The 22,572-nt window shown below is 44.4% G+C and overlaps 2 protein-coding genes across 2 annotated transcripts in view; one reads left to right on the plus strand and one right to left on the minus strand.

The window, feature by feature from the left end:
• The window catches only part of lmbr1 (limb development membrane protein 1), a 25,386-nt gene extending 21,546 nt beyond the window's left edge, over window positions 1–3,840 (plus strand). The window contains exons 16-17 of the mRNA XM_063912863.1: window positions 1,343–1,504; window positions 1,847–3,840. Of these exons, the coding sequence (XP_063768933.1) occupies window positions 1,343–1,504; window positions 1,847–1,932 (248 nt within the window). The 3' untranslated portion in view covers window positions 1,933–3,840. The remainder of the gene's footprint in view (window positions 1–1,342; window positions 1,505–1,846) is intronic.
• The window catches only part of rnf32 (ring finger protein 32), a 22,357-nt gene extending 10,841 nt beyond the window's left edge, over window positions 1–11,516 (minus strand). Inside the window, exons 1-7 of the mRNA XM_063874024.1 lie at window positions 11,502–11,516; window positions 10,451–10,676; window positions 10,228–10,370; window positions 8,699–8,856; window positions 8,281–8,389; window positions 5,429–5,596; window positions 4,139–4,358 (exon numbers count right to left, since the gene is read on the minus strand). Coding sequence (XP_063730094.1) covers window positions 4,143–4,358; window positions 5,429–5,596; window positions 8,281–8,389; window positions 8,699–8,856; window positions 10,228–10,370; window positions 10,451–10,676; window positions 11,502–11,516 — 1,035 coding nt within the window. The 3' untranslated portion in view covers window positions 4,139–4,142. The remainder of the gene's footprint in view (window positions 1–4,138; window positions 4,359–5,428; window positions 5,597–8,280; window positions 8,390–8,698; window positions 8,857–10,227; window positions 10,371–10,450; window positions 10,677–11,501) is intronic.
• Between the last annotated feature and the right edge of the window lie 11,056 nt (window positions 11,517–22,572).

Below are 22,572 nucleotides of genomic sequence, written 5' to 3' on the forward strand. Positions count from 1 at the left end.
ATTTCCCAAAATATCTATTTCTTTAAGAGTTTCTAGTGGATTTTCAGCAATTTCAAACCCCCCCAGACAGAGTAAACGCCCCCCCACTCCCTGCAGCATTCTCCCATAGTTTCCCATAGTGACATTAGAAAGGATTGCAGGGTGAAGGGGTAAAAATGACAGCAGCAGCAGCAGCATCACAATGGCTCTAATAAACACGCAGCTGTTCAAATAGCACTACTCTGTTGGTCACACACACACACACACACACACACACACACACACACACACACACACACACACACACACACACACACACACACACACACACACACACACACACACACACACACACACACACACACACACACACACACACACACACACACACAGTGACTCACTAGGAGCTTTACAAAAATATCAACAGGTTCTGCTCTGTGGCGCTGAATAGATAAAGGGGAATAAATGCATAAGACGGGGCTGAAGGGGGAGCTGAGGGAGTGAGACGTTAGGAAACAAGAGAGGCTGCTAAAAGTCTCAGTAATGTAGTGACACATGCACACTGCATCTTCCAGAGACAGCTACATGCTAACCCCCCTACCGTAGCATCTTTTAACCCCCGTTAGATTTCCTCAAACGCAGATCAGAGCAGTGGCGTCTCCATCCTCTCTCTGCCGTCTCCTCACAGGCTAATTTTGTTAAAGGTCCCTGACGCTCGCAAACTGCTCACTGCGGCTGTAAAAACGTCTCTGCAGACACCGGATCGATCGGCCAATCTAATTGACGACAGAGGCTGTGAGGATGTGACGGGAGAGGGAGACGGACTCTCACATCTCAATCTTTTTTACTTAAATAAAGCTGAGGTGCTGGGGCATAAACTCAACAACACCTCCATCAGTGAGGAAAGGTAACATCTCAAAACAGACGTAGGGTTATTGAAAGCTTAAGTACAACCCAGCATTACCTGCTAGAGAGTAGAGAGTTAAGCATCAAGTTTAGACAAAACCCTGAAGATGCATAATCTGTCTTTGAATAACACACCATTCATCCGGTGGAAAACTGAGTATATATAGTGCGTAGTATGTGGATTTTCTGCAAGCATGAATACACAAATTCATACATTTGCACGAAATCTCAACAGATTTTGAGCAGATATTTTCTACAATGTTGTTTTGGCCTCAAATGGAAAATGTTTTACATAAATGAAAATGATGGACGATTATGGTCATGCAACGCACTTGAAACTGTCCTAAAATGTCATTTGCAACCCTTTCCTCGCCATAAACCCAAATAAATCACAGCATTTAACCCATTAAAATCAACTTTCCTTCTAACCCAGAGACGGTGTCCCTGTCCTCCGCAGGTATCACCAGGTTCGATCTCCTGGGAGACTTCGGGAGGTTTAACTGGCTGGGAAACTTCTACATCGTGCTTTCATACAACGTGCTGTTCGCCGTGGTGACGACACTCTGCCTCGTGAGGAAATTCACCTCAGCCGTGCGGGAGGAGCTTCTGAAGGCCTTAGGTACATTCATCTTCCTAAATATAAATGGTCTGTTGTGCTGCATGTCACACAAGCTGGATGTTGTGCAGAATATAAAGCAGTTTACTTCCTAACTTTGCATGCACTAAAACTGGCTCTGCAGGGAGATAGGGTTCACGTCTCTCATGCGCAACCTCGAGATTGCAGCGAGATCGAATGTGCTCTGGGACTGACATGTGACAGAGGATGAGGCTCAGAGCCTCGTGGTGACAGGGTGGGATGGGGTTAGAGAATGTCAGACAGAGGCACATCAATACCTCCTGTCTCAGTGAAAAGTCTGAGGCTCTTTAATGAGATTTCTCTCCCTTATCTCCCCCTGCCCAGGTCTGGATAAATTGCAACTGTCAAACAGCCCGACGGACCCAGAGTCTGGGAAGCTCTCGGCCAACGGGCATCAGAAAACTTTGTGAGAAAAGTGACGATAGATCAACACACACACACACACACACACACACACACACACACACACACACACACACACACACACACACACACACACACACACACACACACACACACACACACACACACACACACACACACACACACACACACACACACACACACACACACACACACACAGCACTGAGAGGTGGAAAAGGGATTGGAAGGAACTTAATAAACCCGTCTGACGGATTCTGCAACACGGGAGGCGGAGAGCAATTTAGCTTCGTGACATTCCATCCCCTGCGTCTCTCGATGGGAGGCTGGGCGAGAGCCAGGGATGAGACGAGGAGGGGGAATAAGACTGGCATCACTGCAGTGTGACCTCCACCATCTATCGTTTGCTAACTGGTTTCTACTTCCTCCTGCCTCGACTCCTCCCACATTTCAATTAGACTCATTATGAAGTGTCAGTACGTCCGTTAATCTGATACAGGCATCATGAGGAGTCCTTTTTCATTAGTCTGAAGCTCAAAATGTGAAAAATACAAAGCATTGAGTCACTCATTCATCACCGTTCACTAGACTTTACGTGATATGCATTGGCACGTCTGATTGGTCATCATTATGGATGATGTCATCGTGATTAAACTCGAGCAGAGAAACATTATTGGATGAATTTCCCCCAAAATGTCATTATGCACATACGAAATGTCCTTTCCCTCCCCTGAATATACTTTACCCTCACACACACACACGATGTAAACGTTGTATTTACCTGTACACACCTCCTCTGCATCACTGGGATGTACACACCGGGCTCCTGAGGCTCTGAGCAGTCTTTGTTGTACATATTCCTTTTTCTACAAATACCTGGGTCTGATGCAAGCCTGTCACGTCTACAGAGGGAAGGTGTGCAACAGGTCCCCCCCCCCCCCGTCCATGTAGTTTATTACAGAATCTGAACTGGGACAGAACCACCGGAAATGCCTTAAAAGCATCTGGCAGGCTTCATGTTTAGGTCGTTGTTGTTTGTTTGTTTGTTTGTTTATGTGCACGTTGTCTCTAGACAGCTCCACTGTGATCCCCTTTAAAGCCAGCTGAAACACACACACACACACACACACACACACACACACACACACACACACACACACACACACACACACACACACACACACACACACACACACACACACACACACACACACACACACACACACACACACACACACACACACACACACACACACACACACACACACACACACACACACACACACACAGCTTCTCTCTATGAATGTGGTCACAGTAGCTCTTATCCAATGAGAGGCTCCAGTTTGAGACTCATTACCCAGAGGCACTTGCGAGTGATTCAACGTGTGTTAAAGGAAGGACTTTTTTATTTATGTACCGGTCTGAGAGACGGGGAAGTCTCTCCTCACGGCTGTCAACCATTGGTTGATGCTTTATTACAAAGACTGGGTTTAAAGGAAGTTAAATCACAGAACGTACGGGAGATCTGCAAAGTTTCTGAGTCAAAATACGGGATCTAAAACGGGAGATTTACCAAAAATACTCTGCATATTTCTTAGTATTGTCATTTCACATGTTTATAGAGTGTTCTTTTATGACTGTACGCATCATTCGATCCTGTGTAAAACTCAAGAAAAAAGGGATGATATTTCAAATGGAACAATCTCATTTTCGATATGAAACATCACCATGAAGCATTAACTCAAAGTCTTTACTGTAAGTGAAGCAGCTTCTGTCTGTGGGGGTCAGTCCTTCAGCGGGGGGGCTCTGCACGTCATTTTTTGTACATGTTTCGTGAATGTATTTTTTACGATTTTCTCCGTTTGCTAACCGTACGTTTAGTTATTTTGTTGATGTTTGTGTGTTTGCAAATAAAAGTAAAAGATGCTTTGTGGAAACATGCTTTCTTCTTCGTTACGGAGGACGCAGCGACTTCCTGTCCATCCCACAGGGTAAATACTGACTCCTTCAGCTGCTGTTTCCAAGATAAAGTCATAGTTTTTACCTCAAGTTGACACCAAACATTGTCATGATTACATTTCTTTTCCATGCACACTTTAAACTAATTAAATATAATGCCCTGATGCTGGTTTTCTAACCTTTGCAAAGAGCCAAGCTAGCATTCTCCCTGCTTCCCAGCGGCATGCTTAGTGGGAGTAATGGGCTGCAGCTTCAGAGAGGAAGTGTCGTCACTACCTGGTCAGACGAGCTTCCTCCAGTAGACGGATCTGCACAGGGGACAGGAAGGTCTGCCGTATGTGGAGAAGGACTCAAAGGCGTCCAGACAGATCCGATGGAAGAGGTGCGAGCAGGACAGCAGCACCGTGTGTCTGCGCTCTGATTGGCTGGCGGTGCCTGCCGGGAGGCTCAGTGCAGTCAGGCAGATCGGGCAGTCCCACGCGCCTCGCTGGATGACCTGGAGGAGAAAAAACTGTTTACTATCTATTGTGTTTCCTGCAGTGTGTTCTATAGGTGTTAGTGCATGTAAATGGTCTGCAGAGGCAAAAATCCCAGAGTGACATCACTATGGGACTCTGGAGTTTGGGGAAAGGGGGAAAGGGTGCGGGGGAAGTGTTGAAAGCACATTCACCGTCTGATGCTCCACTCCTGCTCAACCTTTTCACACCAGATAAAGGAACAACACACATCTTCTGTGCACACACCCCCTGCCACCCCCCTGCCCCCCCATGGAAAACGGCTGCATGAAAAGCCAACAATGGAGCCTTAAGGAAGAGCAAATCTTAATGTCTTTTCAATTCCTCCGTAGCAGTCAGGGTGGTGAAAGGCCTGCCGTGCGCTCTCCTGTTTTCGGTAAACACGGAGGATTATTCGCCTTTCATTTGATAACGTGACTGATCACCTCTGGATGTGTGTGTTTCTATACCAGCAGCTGTGATGCTGTCGTCCACATGCAAGCGTTAACACGCCATGGAGGGCAGGCAGTGTTGGGAGAAGATCCTTTACTTAGGTACAAATACCACGGTTTTAAAATACTTTCAGAGGTTATTGAGGAGTCAATTTCGGACATTTTCAGGATAAAGAATAGCAGTTTTAACCAGAATTTAGGCCATATCTGTACTCCTGATTTGGCTGACTGTGACTACCGTGACGGGTGTTGCAACCACTGGATACAGAAGAGGATCATTATTATCTCTACTGTGGACCATTTAGTCCACTTCAACTTCAAAAATGAATCAAAATCAGCCCACCTGGACTACAAATATGGACATTTTCTGGTTAGAACTGCTATTTATGATCCAGAAATGGACTCAGCATACTCCATAACCCCCAAAACCACTTAAAAACTGTCCTAATCTGCAATTTATTAAACACTCTTTATGCAATTTATGCTAATTGTGCAAATTGTGCAACATGCCAGGATCTGGTAGTTTCTATGAGCTGGGGACTCCCCATCTATGATAAAACATGGGGTCTCAACATCTCCTGGTTCAAAACAGGCCTCTATGAGCTCTACTGTGTGCTGACCTGGCTCTGGATCCGGTCCCAGTGGCTCTCCGGAGGTTCGGAGACGTGTTTTCTCTGCAGCTGCTCGAACACTCGTCTGCTGGCTGACAGCGAGCGGTTGATATCAGTCAGGAAAGCCTCCGTGTCGGTGTGACAGTATCGGACAAAGCTGTCATTCAGCTCCTCCAGCTAGTCAGAGAGAGAGAGAGAGAGAGGAACACGTTAGCGGCACAAAGCCGGCGCTCACACTCCGCACAATGGAGCCGTGTTTTCGGCGGAGGCTTTAATTGTTTGTGAGTATTGTGATGGCTGAGGCAGGCTGACAGGGCGCCGCTGTTAAACAGCCAGATCAATACAGCCACGGCTCACACTCACATTAGGATTAATGGAAACCAGTAAAAGGCTATACACACACACACACACACACACACACACACACACACACACACACACACACACACACACACACACACACACACACACACACACACACACACACACACACACACACACACACACACACACACACACACACACACACACACACACACACACACACACACACACACAGGTGTGGCTGTAGCTACCTTTAGGGAATCTATTTTTAGGAATTTGGACTTTAACAGATTTTAGAGCAATAAATAAAGGATTCAATATTTGCCTCGCGTGTTTTTCTACAGGTCCCTTTCTTACATACATGCCCATTTATTAATTTTAAGAACTTCTCTCGCTGTCTTTCCTTAAGGAACTCATCCGCCGTCTCCCATTTGCAGCGGCTGTTGCTAGGCAACTTTAATGCCTGCATATGCATATATATTTATATCCAAAACATCTTCAATGATTTGGATATTTCCATACCCAGTTCACAGACCAGTGAGACTGTTCCAAGAGAACGATGCAAGTGACATTTAAACAAAAACCAAACTAACTCTGTAGTGTGTTTGAGTGCATGTAAATGGTCTGCAGAGGCTAAAATCCCTGTGTAATGCACTACATGCTGCAGCTTTAGCACCTGCTTCCTCTGTCCCGTCACAGTGACATCAGACTGCTTTACAGCGAGGCTTTTATCACTAATTAAACAGCTGTTGGCCGTGCAGGCGGAGGGTTTATGGCTCTGGAGGACTTCTCCACAAACAGCAGTGAACTTTGCCTTGTTCTACAGGAGGGGAGGACACACAGAGGAGGGGTTATCTCATGGCGATCCATCCAGACGTCAGCGCCGACCCCCTTAATGTGTTGACTCAGGGTCGGAGTGAAAACTGAAAGCTGGGCACCGGGATCAGCTGATAGCATGTCAGTGATGTGGTTTTTTTCCAGGAGCACCGGCGCACCGGACCGCCGGAGCAAAGAGGCTGGCACTTATTATAAGCTATGAGGCTCTGTTTTAAGGAATGAGCTGCAACACTTGTTGTTTTCTTAAAGCATATTCAAGTATGAAGCATCCTTTGATTTTGCAAACTTCTAACTTAACATATGAGGCAATAAACCCCCCCTCCCCATGTGGCCCCGAACACCCCTGCCTCCTGCTATCCCGCGCTGAGAGAATAGGTGTCTCCGTCTCTCACAGGTCCCGGCCCAGCGCTAACACGCCTGTTTGCTTTACAGTCAGCTAAGCAAATACGTCTCCCTGCTGAACACGGAGTCCGTCAGAGCTGTCAGCGCCGCCTGAACATCATCAACCCCGGTGTGACAGAGGAGACGCTCTCATGACCACCCACCGCCGCTGAGTCACACTCGGCCTGATGTGAGAGTTAATTGGCTCGGTAAAGGCTGTGTCTTTGTTAATGTGACATGTTAATGCTTGGTTTACAGGGGAGGGGGGGGTGACAGGGGATGGGTAGGACACTCTGACCCTTGCAACACGTTATGAGTGAGGTGCCTCACACATTTGTCACTTGTGCTTGATCAGCCTGTTTGAAGCACTCAGCATGATTACACGTAGGAACCGGTCCCGCTCACAGCTGATATACGGTGAGGGTGATTTAGAGCCGGCTGCAGGAGGTCTCTGCATCTCAACAGCTGATCAGCAATCTAGTCTCCGGTCAACCAGTTAGGGGAGGTTCACTAGGTGGCAATGTTCCCTTTTTCTGGGAGCCCAGTGAAGGCACCACAGCCTCAGAGACCCCCCCCAGTCCACCTCTGAATAATCCCCCCGTCAGGCCGGCTCTCTGCATGATTTATAGCCTCCGAATGAGACCGGGGAACAAAGCCTAAAATGACAACCTGCATCAGGTCTCCAAACATCCTGGTCACCTCTTCACCCTGGTAACACACACACACACACACACACACACACACACACACACACACACACACACACACACACACACACACACACACACACACACACACACACACACACACACACACACACACACACACACACACACACACACACACACACACACACACACACACACACACAGCATGTATAGATGGATGAAGGGCCAGCAGACATGCATTGACCCTGGAATGTCCACACTGTTGACTCAAACACAAAACTCTCTCCACATTAGCGGACAAACAGCGCGTGTCTCACAAAGCATCAAAGGAGCTGGAGAGGGTGAGAGCAGGTGAAGGTGTGTGTGTGTGTGTGTGTGTGTGTGTGTGTGTGTGTGTGTGTGTGTGTGTGTGTGTGTGTGTGTGTGTGTGTGTGTGTGTGTTGGGGGGGGGGGTTAGCAGTGGGGTCAGTGAGTCCCTGAAACCCACATCTCAACTCTGAGGATGTATGGTGTTCGTTTCAGGACCAACGAAACGCTCTGGAAATGCATGAAATGTAGGAAATAAAACACGATATGACCGTATGATGGTTCATTGGGATCCAAAGAGACCCTTTTGATGCTGTTTGCTGCAGATTTGAAGTCCAAACTCACCTTGGCTTCAAAGAATTGTCGTCGCAGCTGTTTGTCTTTTGGGCACGAGGATTTCCTCAACTCTCTGCAACGTTTTCGGGCAACATAGCCCCGCCAGCACGCTTGAATCCTGCAAAAATATATACAAAAACTGTTAGGAAAAGGAAGTAGAAGTCAAGCTTTATTAGTCATTGTTTATGTGGAGTCATTAGCTTCTTGTACATGCTAATTGCACATTAAAACTATTATTTTTCAATATTTAAAAGCTCAATCAAACCCTACAGAGGCTCCATGTATCCCAACTCAACAATATGGGTTTTATTCATAAAATATTATAATAATGATATAAAAATGTCTGTAGTGGGGATTAGATTAAAGATGTTCTACACATTTATTGGAAACACAGTTTTCAAAGCATGCAAGTATCTTTTTATTTTACCTGGTGGCACACTGGTGTCTGCACAGCCGCGCTGCGTCGTGAATCACTCGTGTTTCATACCGCTGCTTCCTGCACAGCGGGCAGCACTTCCTCCCGGAAAACCTCTCGAAGGCCTGCAGACACGCTCGGTGGTACACATGCGAGCAGGACAGCAACACCTGAAGCAAACAATCATTATTTACTAAACCGTATCGAGCATGCAATAAACACCCGACAATTCAGTTCCCCAGGCTGAGACGTCTCCGGAGGACGTGTTGGTTTAAAGTGCTCAGGAGGAAAAGCTCTTATACTGTATACAGTGTGTGTGCATGCTGAGTGTGTGTGGGAGCCTTAAGCCATGCTAAATGTGTGTATTCATGCACGTATGTGAATGTGTGTATCCTCCTTTTAAGTGTTATTTGCTGAGAGGATTCAGCAGGAGGGCGGCTGGGACCCGGACTACAGTCCACCTGAGAGAGGGTCTGAAAGGAGGCGGCCACAGCTCGGCACACAAACCAGTTTACTCAGATCTCTAGAGGGCGGGGGGGCATATTGATTACCCATTGTTTTTGGCCTGACCAACACACTCTATCACCAGTGAAAGGGCCCCCTGCAGAGGACAATTTCCAGGAGCTTGACAAGCCATTAGACCACAGTGAAATTCCTCTTCTCACACTGACTGCAGGCTACGGGTCTCTCAGAGAGCAGGGCCACATTTTAGATTTGAGTCCTGCAGAAGATACCTGATTAATAGTGTTTCAGTGCACACATCTGCTGCTTTTAATTGTCTTATTAGAGCTTAGAGAAGGAGACTCAGCACAGCCCCCCCCCGTCACTTTCCCCTTGTTAGCAGGCTCTAATTAACTTTTTTTTTTCTTTCGACTCAAACTAATATTTACACGTGCATCTATGGCAACTGCTTTGTGAGGCGGCCTATTCTAGTCCTCCGCATTCTTCGGGAGATTGGCATCTTAAAAGGGGGCGGGGGGAAGGGGGGGGGGGTCGGAAAAGGTGTAAGAGCCTGAATGACCCTCACAGTAACACACTGATTGCTACATCATCACGTCACAGTTGAGTTGGGAGGCAGTATGGGTAAATTTGTACAGTTGTCTACACAGATTAGAACGTACAGGAACTGCAGGGGGCGGGGGTGTGTGTGTGTGTGTGTGTGTGTCTTTGAAATCTCACCTCTTCAGAACTGCTTTTAATCTGCCATTAATGTTGTGTTTCATATATTTTAAGTGTTATTTCTTTGAATTTTGGCCTGAAAAGTGCTCTGTAAATAACATCCATTATCATTTTTATTATATATATTTTTTTCTGGATTTGTTCTTGTGATTTTTATCCAATAGGTGTTATTAGTGTTATTTTATTTTGTATTTTACTTTGTTGAGAGATGGGAAGTCATGCAAGTGTCCTGAAGACTTTCCTTTTTAATAAAGCCTATATTTACAGCTGGTTACCCAGTGTTCGTCCCACATTTTAAGGTATTTTATTGTCTTTTTAATGTCTTTTCAATGTATTTTACTGAAAAAGCTGTGGATGAATACCTGAGGCTGAAGGTGGAACTCCTCCCTGCAGATCGCACAGGGCTGAGCCGAGTCTCCCTGCTGAACGGACCTCGCCTTCACCTGGGTCCAATCGTCCTCCGTCAGTCTCTCTGCAGGGGAGGCCACCAAACCCAACTTCTGAGCTTCAAAGGAAAAACATTGGTTATAAACTGAAGAAATGGATTAAACGTAACTGGATTACTAAGTATTTCCTCATCTTTACCTAGTGTTAAAGCAGGTGGAGCAGTATCCAGCACATACTCTGTCTCTCCCTGCTGATCTGGGGTCTGCAGTCCCTTGTCTTCCCTTCTTCTTCTAGTTGCTCTCCGTTTAGACTTCAGCAAAGGGTCTGCAGGGGAGAAGTGTGGAAGCACAAGGCTGCGGGTAATGTGGTCCTGGAGTGCGGCCGAGGTGATCACCAGCTTCCTGCTCGCTTTGGATGGCAGACCCTGGGAAAGAGGATATTAATGCTTATTATGAATGAGTTTCAGAGGTGGGAAGTACTGTATTTCAGTACAAATTTGAGGTTATTGTACTTTACTACACTATTTTTTTGTCAATACTACTTTTACTTACTTACTACGTTTTAACTCCACTATATTTATTCTACAGATTTATTTACCATATCACTTTAGATTTTGACACACAAAATATGATCATTTGGTGTGGATTCAACCCTCCAACATTATATTTAAGTAGCTAAAACCATGTCTAGGTTCACAAAATTAATATGAATTAAGAGGTTTTTGTACAAAGATCGTTCACAGTTCAAGTTTCTCAAAAATTTGAAGATTTTTCTGCTTTTGCTTTCAAATATTTCGGTCTCATTGCGGTGCTCTGACTTGAAATTGACTGTTTACTCAGATAAATAACCTGAAACCAAATGTCAAATATATTTACTACTTAGTGCTTAAAAATAAGCCTCACCTCGTTTTATGAATAAATATGAAAGGTCGTTGCTTGTTTTCAATGTGGTGTGCAGGTAAACTCACAGGTGCTTGCTAATAGCTAGCTCATTAGCAACAGGTACAAAACAAAACAAACCGAGTGTTAACCACGCCCACTGTCGCATCGACGTAGCGCTACGTGATTACGTCATGGAAGTGTAAAGAGAACTAAAACGAAAATAACTTCGAGCATATAAACCTAGATATGTGTAAATAAAGTACTAAATGTAAAGAAAGTAAGAACACCTGAACATATATCAACATGTTTGTCTTCTTTTATGAATACAAGTTAAGCTAAAAGAGGTGAACGACAGCTAAAATACAAACCTTCCGCATTGCCATCCTATCAACGCAGTGTTAGTGGTTGCCAGGTAACCAGTCAAGGCCCGCCTCCTCAACCAAACGTGAAGCCTCATCGATGCCTCTGATTGGACGAGCCGTGTCAGCTGATTGGTTGTCGTTCAAAATAAAAGACACCATCAATTTTGATGTGTTTTATGTATTTATTTAATAATTATGTGCTTTGAATTTATAAAGTTCCCATTCATAATTTTAAAGGCTTGTGGATTAAGTTATCTTTTATATTTCACAATGGTTTAAACATCATTTTAATGGTTGACAAATTTAAAAAGTGTGAGACAATTGACCCAGCATCCCCAAAACACACTTCCTTCATCCTTAAATATAATTTTTAAGTACTTCCAACTTAATTTACCTTATACTTGTTGCGCCACTCCAATTAGGGGAAGATATTTTACATTTTAGATATTTATATATGACATTTAATTTGCAGGAGTTTGAATTGTAATGAAGTTTTCTCTTCATATTCACACTGACTAGTTTAATATTTACAAAATGTGTTACGTCCAACCCCTCTGTCCCCTTTCAGAGACAATTGAGCTCTTTGAAATCCACGTCTCGATCTCCCTAATGATTATTTTATTGTCATGCAGTTGTCAGAGAGGAGCTGGAACCCGACCAAAGGGGGTGATGGTGCAGGTGAGTCACGGAGCTGTCGTCAGAGAAGCGCTGAACAAAGCTAAGCTGCTCATACCTGTGCTGTGAGCTCAGGGATCCCTCCCAGGTCAGCCTCACATGGAAAACCACACACACACACACACACACACACACACACACACACACACACACACACACACACACACACACACACACACACATACACACACATACACACACACACACACACACACACACACACACACACACACACACACACACACACACACGTGATGAAAAGTCTGCTGTGTGTGTCTGTGTGTGTGTGTGTGTGTGTGTGTATGTGACTTCTAAAATGCTTTGCAGCCTTGATGTGTTCAGGGAGAGTCGGTGAAAAGCAGATGGCCAAGGAGAAGGCTAACGGTGAGGCCTGTCAATCTGGAGAGCCGTCTAAGAAAGCAAAGTGAAGACCCGGCTCTGGAAGAGGAGGAAACCCCTGAGCTTCTCAAGAGGCTGCTGCATTCTTGAGATTAGGGCAAGAAAAACGCAGACCACTGCCGCTAATGCCCCAGACAAAGGTGTGGAACAATTTATTAGTTAAGAATTCAAGCTCGCAGCTCAATCAAAGGCCCCGTCGTCCGCCACGCCAGACTCCGGGCTTTGGTTTGTTGTTTTAAGTAAATAATCACGCTTAAAAGATACGGCGGAGACGGTCCTTCCATAAAGCCGGCATTCTTCCAACTGTCATCAGACTGGATCTGTGTGTGCGCTTTAATTTTCAACAGCTACATTGTTGGTCTTCTTTTTTCTGAATACCATTTTAAAGAGCTTTTTATTTAACTTTCTACCCCCGCCCCCCCCCCCCGGACCTCTTTACCTGAGCTGTGGTATTTCTGAAAGAAAACCTTGACGTGCAAAGAGCTGACGACTTAAGAAAATAAGATGTGTGCAATGCAACAGGGTTTGAGATCCCACTGTGATTCATCCCGCAGGAAACACAGAGCCAGACCGACACGACGGGAATCAATAACCGAGTAAATAACGCTGGGAGTAAACGCGCCACACTTTCATGAGTTCATACCCATAAAACTGGTGTGTTTCCATACATCATGCACCGTGATATACTGCATTGTTGTCAAATGAGTAATTGCCGTGAGATATAGATGAGAGAGGGCAGCCCATAATGCTTAATTAACAATTATGTCAGCCAGTGAGATGACCAGGAGACCAATCACTTTGATAGGATAGACAGTGTAGGGGGAAAGAAATCTAATTATTTTATGGCCTGACCCATAATGCTTCCTTAACATGACTTTAATCACCGCGCGGCGGATAGGAGTCCCCCCCAAAGGCATGCTGGAAGTGAACCAGTGAGGAGGAGCTTCACCATGCGCCCTTATCTCCTGCGTCATTGCTGAGTAACTAAGCTATAAAAGAACACAGCCATCATTACCGCCGTTTGGTTGCTTTTTAGAGAGATGGAGCTCCTAATGATTAGACATGTCCTCTGTAAATGAAATACAAATCACCCCAGGCTTTTGGTTTTACTTCATTTACTAAGTGCTACATTACCTCATACTTTGGACCTAACAATGGATTTCCTATAAATCTCCGGCTGGTTGAAATGATGAAGGGGCTCACATATCACCAAACGTGTCAGTGCTTATTAGCACTTGAGAAGTTATTGATCGAGCGTTTTGATTAATACCCACTGGGGGGCTATGCTGGCATTCAGAAGGGAGTCTGCTGTGAAGCTGGCCGGGACTGTTCCCTTCACTTTGTGCTGAGACGACAGCCACTGCAGCGTCACCATGCCAGGAATACAGACAGGCCTCACCTCCTATTTCCCAATTCTTCACCATTATTCAAACATAAATGTATTAAAAGCAGGGGGGGGGGACTATGAGGGGCGCGCTTATTGGTTTAAATGATGTATGGGTCAGCAGCAGGTTGGGTAAATTGTTAGATAATTAGCAAACAGATGGTCCAAAGACACTCTCAGGGATCCTGGACTGGAGTTTGGTGGAATTAGATGAGTTTAGTGATGAGTTTTTAATTGAAATATTTTTATGGGTGCAAACACACGTTAACGGTCCAAAACATGTCCATTAGGAGATATGTGAAGGAGTTTCATGAGCTTAAAAAACACATGCAGATGGAGAAACATCTTCACTATTTAGAGGAAACATGTGCAACGTTTACTAAAGGAGATGCACAAACGAAACACTGCAAGAAGCTAAAACACAACAGGAACCAGGGGACACTAAAAAGTGACGCACACAGCTGGGAGTGGAGCACTTGGCTAGTAGTTTACCCTTCTGCAGCCACTGAGAGTAAAAATACAAGAATCATCCTAAAAGTGTCTTTATTTTTTCTCATGGTCGCTCAGACAAATTACCTTGAAATGACTGCAGCGGGAACTTCTGGCGTGGTTGTGCGGCCATCTTTCTCCATAATGGACAATAATTGAGCACAATCCATCACTACAGCTGGAAATAGACCCCCATAATGACCATAAATTGTGCCCTGTGAAGGCCCAGGCTCTGAGAACCCGGCCGCCCCCGCTGCGTCTGCATCGCCGCCTTTCAGCCTTACATTTTGACTCCATGCTGATTACATACAATGCACATCCAGCGGAGTCAAATCATACCGTTTAGGCGCCGTCGGTGGAGCTTTGAGAGGTGTTACAGCCACAATGCATGGCTGTGATTCTACTAAATAAAAAATGCCTGATTGACATCTTGACATTACATTTCCCTGATGTCATTCCACATCCATCAGTGCTCTGTGGACACTTTGTGGATGTGTCTCTAAGATAAGGCGGTGCAGGATCACACACACATCCATCAAACAGGAGCTACTGTAAACCTCATTTGATTTTTCACCTGAATTAAATAAGCAGGGCTGCTGGAGACTTCCTTTCAAAGTCCATAAATCAGCCCCAGCTGCTCTTTCCTCTGATTGAACGGGTGCAAAGAGCATGAAGTTTGCTTGTGCTGTGGGGAATGTGTTTGTGGTGAGTCTCATAAATGCCAAGTTCTTTGGGCAATAAGAATAAATATCACAACCACTCTCTAGAATTACCACATAATTGGGGACTTTCCGCGTCTGCACAGGTCTCCGCTGTCTCCTCCTCTATGTGTACTACAACGGATGAGCCCATATTTAGGTGAAGAGGGGGTGGGAACATGGTGGGAAGAGCCATATTTAGCCCCTCAAAGCACAAAATGTAAGACTACGTTGAGGACCAGTAAAGATAAAAGGGGCCAGAACCACAACAAACTTCATTTTCAGGAGGTAGGTTCTATATTTATTTAGCAAACTACATAATTATCTGGAAACCGCTTTTGTATATTATTACACGGCTTTGTTGAATACTTATGCCAATTTGTGAATTTGGACATTCCAGAGGTTGTTATTTTTCCGATAACAGACCTTTGCTAAGGAGAGCAGACTGTTACTAAGGAGAGCAGACCGTTACTAAGGAGAGCAGACCGTTACTAAGGAGAGAAGACCGTTACTAAGGAGAGCAGACCGTTACTAAGGAGAGCAGAGCAGACCGTTACTAAGGAGAGCAGACCATTGCCAAGGAGAGCAGACCGTCACTAAGGAGAGCAGACCGTTACTAAGGAGAGCAGACCGTTACTAAGGAGAGCAGACCATTGCCAAGGAGAGCAGACCGTCACTAAGGAGAGCAGACCGTTACCAAGGAGAGCAGACCGTTACTAAGGAGAGCAGACCGTTACTAAGGAGAGCAGACCGTTACTAAGGAGAGCAGACCATTGCCAAGGAGAGCAGACCGTCACTAAGGAGAGCAGACCGTTACTAAGGAGAGCAGACCGTTACTAAGGAGAGCAGACCGTTACTAAGGAGAGCAGACCGTTACTAAGGAGGATTAAGGGACTGTATTTTTATTCTACATAATAGCACTTTCCTTAGTGATGGTTTGTATTTTACTATTTACTTACTTTGGAGAGGCTGATCCATCACAATACTGCACCCTGATTGGTTTAAGGAAAACAGGAAGTGGGAGGGGCTAATGTGAGTGGTGTCATTCAGGAGCTAAGCCAGAAAAATGCTGACTTATTTTGACGTATTTACTCCCCTTTCCTTTGGTTTAATAACAACCCAGAATATAAAAAGTACCTGAACGCCTCATCACACATGAATGGCAACCAGACAATATCTCGTGTCGTTTAGCATTAAGCTGTCAAACATCTCCTCTTGTAAAACAACCCCAAACTATTTGATCGTGGAAAGCGAAGCCGATCATTAAAAAAAAACATCAAATCTGAGCCGTCTAAATGACACATGTTGCTCCGCCGTTCAGAGGGCAAGTCATTCAGCGTGGCTCGCACACTTCAAAGCCGGTTGAGATTGTGCCAAACAAGCTCAGTCTCTTGGTTTCTTGTTGTAATTTTAGTGCGTGATGAAAGGTAAAGTAGCAACACTTATTTACCTGTTGCTCAACGTGCCAAAGGTGCAGCCGCAGATGTTTTTGTTTCCAACGTCTGTCTCACCGGAGCTTCTCCTGTGACTCCTAAATGCTTATCTACGAGTCTCAGTGTAAATGGAACCAATCCATACTAATGACATAAACCCCTTTAATTAAAACAGAAGCTACAGTGTAGGTGAATTGTCCTGACTGTCACCACTTAATTGGATTTCCCATGGTGCATTCAGGTGAGACTTTGAGAGACAGTTTGTAAACTAGAGCTCGTTAGGAATGTGGGATATGTGAAAACGTACGATTTGAGTCATTGAAGGAGGCGTTGAAACAATTATAGACAAGAAAAACAATAAATATAGAGTCTTTCCGCCTCATAATGCATATAAATCTACTGTACTGTAGATAAGCCAAAATTAAGTCCGTTACACAATCAGTTCTTGCACTCGGATGTGATTTATATCAGAGAAATGCCGCCCTTAATTTATGTAAGCTCCCCTGACCCGTGTGCTCGTCAGTGTAAGAGCAACGCCAGGTAACATCTCTGCATGGATTCACTCACATGTGAGGGGACACGACGGGAGGATCCAGTGTGGAGAGGTGACAGGATACTGGCTGTTTGCCTGCTCGCTCTGCCCTGCCAAAGTAAACAGGTGAGCTTCCCATCTCTTCACACCTCTGCCAGCTGCTGACAGAGAATCACATGGAACAGAATCAAGCAGAAGCACATAAAAAAAAACAATCGCTTACAGATGTTTTGATAGTCTTATCAGAAACTTTACAGACACAACTTGTGTGTTGGAATATGCAAAAGGTGGGATCCTTCTCGCTAACAGACAGCAGAGAGGGAAAGATCAAGGTGGGTAGAGTGCAGCACTGCCTTGTTTACATTCCTGCACTCAACATGTCTCATTTGACACCGCAAATCAATTTCAGAAAGGGGAGATGAAGTGGGGAAGAACTCGTGAAATTCAAACAATTCTCTGATGTATTTTGCAATTCGCTTGACCTCTCGATGGGGTCAACAGCCCCACGTCAGTCACGGCGAGACGACAACATGTTTATTTTATTTTCACGCTACGTTTGTCACATCTTTGCGCTGGAAAACAGCTGCATGCTGGGAACCCAAGATGTCATACAAGCAGCACAAAACCTGGCCATCAGACACTGACAACCTTTGAACTGTCACTCACTATCAAGACGTGTCACGCTACACAAGCTGGCGTGTCAGCAGACATTTTGAAGGTCATGCAACATGGGAACCACAGACTTATTCTTTATTAAGAAGCATTCTGACCGTACAGAGGTCTACACACACTGTGCACACACACACACACACACACTCATACCCACGCAGCAGGGACTTCAAAAGGAACAAGGAGATAAAACAAAATGAATTGCAGACACATCAAGACTCCCATGCCCTTTAAAGCTTAATTATACCTGTTGGAGCGATGAGAGACACATCACAGAACCTAGTGATTAATAAACAAACGCCGCATCCCATAAAGCGCCTGACAAGTCCCTGCTCATCGCCCTTCACACTCTCAGTCTGCGCTCAGGTGGAGTGTGCATATCAAAGTGTATCAAACAGGAGTGAAGTTAGCCCACACTTGGCCCGGGTGTAACCCCCCTGTCCTCACCGCCTGGACGTCACACCTTGCACAGGTAGACCTCAAACGCGGGCTTAAGCACCTGGGCTTTTTTTATTTACAAATCAACGACAGTTTCTCACATAAAGCGATGCCTTTACTGAGGAGGTGGTACACTTCTTGAACTGTCATCCCACTTAGGTTTGTTTTAAATACATATTTTAATATCCCTTAAACACACAAATCCCATGAAAAGATTTAAAGTTACATGCCTGCTTCTCCTCCACCTGTCCGTCTGCAAAAGCCCGATGAGAGCATCACCTCAGACACATTTTGCAATCCCAGTCTTTCATCTTTCCCTGCCAGGCCCGGATCACTCGACTCTGCGCTTTGTACCCGCCGACGTGGTAAGTGTCGCGTTTTGCCATGCGTTTTGTAAACAGACACACCTTTTGTAAAAGACGACGTGAACGAGATGAAGTTACTAACTGCTGGAGCTGTGAGGGAAGGAGGCTGACCCCGGGCTAAGGGCATATTAGATTGCCCCTTCTTGAAAGGGGGTTGTACGTGTGGAGTGAGCGCCGGCACAGTGAGCTGTCAAAACTCAGCAGTGAGACTTCTTGTAGAGCTGTGCAATGACTTTCCTGTTGCTAATTATCTCTATGATTAGTAATCACCTGAGCCTTCATTACAGAGGTTGTGTTATTTATGTTGTGTTTTCTACCTGCTACATGCCACTGTAAATGTCTAGATGCAGAGGTGTGCAAACCCATTGACCTTATGACTAAATGAAACTTTGATTGACTTTAAACTCTGACAGAATGAGGCCATTAGTCCCAACACTCTGTTGTTTTGTCAGACTTTTGGTATTTCCTAAGCTCCTCACACTCGGTGTTATTTCACTGCTGGCGATGCATGCTTCTTGCTCTAAGCTGCTTTACCCAAACAAATGTGATTTAGCCTAATCATTTCACTCAGACAAGTTGGTATTGTTTGCCGTGTTTTTCCACTTAATTTCCACTTTGTTCGCTGTGTGCTGAGACAGGAAACAGCACACTGAGTTACCACCTGGACAGTTATAGCCGATTAATACTCACAGGAATCCAGCTTAAAAACAAAAGGATTAATTAATGACATAATTATATATCATGCATTTGTACATGAACAGATTAAATAACTTCCTGTGCGTTAGAGAAACCAAACAGGAGAATTACCACCATACTTAGCACAGCTTTACAGAACTTTTTAGCGTGTTTTAGCACATTATCTTTTGTTTTACAGCCGACTTCTTTACTGATATGGTTCAGTCTTTCCTAACCTTGTTTCCAGCTGCAACAGGCAGCAGTTGTTTTAGGAAAAATAAACCTCTAAGCTAACCTAGCAGCACCAAACAACAGACAAAGTTAGCAGTTAGCTGGTGTAGCATTTAGCCGCTAAAGACCCAGATAAGCACATGGTCCGGGGGCTAAGCTAAGCTATTTTGGGTAGCCGCCATCAATTCCGACATACCCCCATTCCGACATTGACGTCTAATTGTCGAAGTGGAAGCAGTTCCATTGTTTTCAAAGCTCCCACCACTCCGACAAAAAAAACGTCCCGTCATTCCGACATTAGGGCCATTAATGTAATAAGGGAAATGGGTCCTATCTTGCAGTAGCCTATTTGCTTGCGTGCTTTCTGTAGTCCGTGTGTAAAAAAAACATGAAATCTTATGAAAGCATTCTACACTATTAATGTATGGGGTGATGCAATCCGTGCAGCCAGGGTTCGGGTGAGTGAAATTAGGGGGAAACTTGGCTTGGTGTCAATTCCTCTAATGCTGACGTTTTAAATAAATCTGCTCCAATACCTTGATACCTTGACACACACTCGGAGACAGTAAAAAAAAGTCCTAGCTGCAAAGCGTGTTTTGATGTGCTCTCGTTGCTCTCCTGCACACAATTGCGTGCGTGCCAAGCAGTCGGCCTAATACACGAGTCCTGTTTTACAGAACAAATAGCCACCTGGCACCTGCGTTGCAGTTTAGCTCGTAATAGCCTACTGTATGTAGAAAATAGAATTATCACTAGGCCAAAACTGTGTACTGATTCAAAGGATGTTTTCTCCTCCAGTAAACTGCATAAGTATGTAGTTGTAAGCGGGTGGTTTGAGCGCAAGACGATGGGGGGCGGGGTCCCGCCCGCCTGCCGGCCTAGACGTTGCAACACACCTGTGTTGCATCTGTTGATTGGGAATGGTGGATGGGTGGGTGCTGGGAATATAATGGGTATGTTTGTGGTGAGACAGCAGGGCAGGGAAAGGAGATACGATTGAGCTCCACGCCAGAGCTGCCGTGCCAGGACGTGGGTGAGTTTTGTATTGTATCCGTCGTAAGTTGAGATCAGCCTAAGAGATAAAGATTGTTGCGTGTTGCGATTACTGGTCTTTTGACTCCGTTATCGAAATTGGGTAACGAAAATTGAGTGCTAACCAGTCAGTGCATCCATTACAACAATAGCCTATATTATATAACACAACAAATAAACGGAATTATAGGTAAAAAAGACAAGTAATAGGCTAACAAACAACCATAGGCTTCATGACGTAGGCCTATAGGTATCAGGGTATCATTTAAAAATACGTGTGTTTCTTAACAGGTAGCGTCTTGAAACTTTCTTCTGTCAACTTAAAGTCCAATCAAACTTCATTCAAAGGAAGTCCATAATTCAAATGAAATTGTTTTCTAACGAAAAAGACCAAACTTAGGCTTCTAGAGCTCTACTGAAGCACTTCTTAATTTAAAAAAAATGTAGGCTATTAAATGTAGGCCGCAATTTAGGACAGGCCGGCTCGTTTTGGTCACAGTGCATTTGCCTGAAGCTCTATGGGCTGCACACAGTTTTTTAGTGCAAACTAGACGACCATTGTATAGCAGTGCCTAATGATTCTGGAATTCACTTTGCTGCTGCTGTAGCTCATACTTTGCGGCAGTTCGCTATTGCTTTCGGTTTGAGATCCAGTGAGGGCCACCCAACAAATTATGCCACACAACTTTTGTTGAGTTGTAGTAACAAAAACAAATGATTTAAAAAAATATATTAGATAGGCCTATGTTAGCAAATTGGACCAGACAGAGTTTGCTATGTTGCGCCGGTTTAACTTTGCTGGTGAGAAAGCATCACACAATCAAGATAACCAACGTAAAACACAACTGATGGACTTTGAGGGCAAGCGACTGGTAGCGACGTGTCGGCATATAGGCTAGGCTACTATAATACTACTACTAATAATAATAATAATAATAAACTTTATTTATACAGCGCTTTTCTTGAACAGAATCACAAAGTGCTTTACAGATAAAATAAACAAAATAGCAACAACAACAACAACAAAAAGGGTTAATACAAAATAAACAATGACAAAATTAAACTTATTTAAACCCTTCAAAAGCTTTGCGGTATAAATGAGTCTTAAGGAGAGACTTAAAATGTGTGACAGAATCTGCCAACCTTAGTTCCTCAGGCAATTCATTCCATAATTTTGGAGCTAAGACGGAAAAAGACCGGTCTCCTTTACTTGCAAGGCGGGACTCAGGGATGGTTAATAAGCCTGCCTGCAGACCTCAATGTACGGGTAGGACGATAGGGCACTAACAAGTCTGAAATGTAATTGGGGGAAAGGTCATGAAGAGCTTTAAAAGTTAAAAGAAGAATTTTAAAATTAATTCTCCAGATTGGGAGCCAGTGAAGTGCTGCTAGGATATGTGTTCACACCTTTTAGTCCTAATGAATGATGATGGGTAGCGGGCGGGTGTGGATATCAATTGTTGAAAAAAAAAAGCATTGCCTCGGGTGGATGGCGGGTGGATTATTGATAGCTGCGGGTGCAGATGACATTAGGCTCATCCGTGGTTCTCAGGATGTTGGAATTTGATACAGGAACCGTGAAGATAAATTGAATAAAAAAAATAAAAGTAATAATAGGACTGTCGGAATGGCGGTACTAAAATATGTCTGATATCGGATGTTCCATGTCGGAATAGCAGCATGTCTGACAAATAGCATGTCGAAGTGGCAGGATGTCGGACTGGGGGCATGTAACCGCTATTTTGAATTAGCATTTATAACATTTTCTATTGAGTAAGTATTAGAGTAAAGTAAATACTTTCTCAACAAGTAATTCATACAGGCAGCACATGTTTTAGTTGGAAACAACTCCACTAAGCTAACCTATTTGCACAAATACAACAGACAATTTAGCCGTTAGCATTTAGCTGCTAAAGAGCCAGCACAGTATTGGGGCTAAGCTAGCTGTTCATGGTTGAAATAAATGTCACTAATTACCTTTTCTGTTGACTAATTAATAAAGGAATGTCATTACTTTTCAACAAGGAATTAATTCAGATATTTAAATAACCTGCCCA

This window comes from Eleginops maclovinus, chromosome 21, assembly GCF_036324505.1.
Source record: "Eleginops maclovinus isolate JMC-PN-2008 ecotype Puerto Natales chromosome 21, JC_Emac_rtc_rv5, whole genome shotgun sequence".
NCBI classification, from domain to species: Eukaryota; Metazoa; Chordata; class Actinopteri; order Perciformes; family Eleginopidae; genus Eleginops; species Eleginops maclovinus.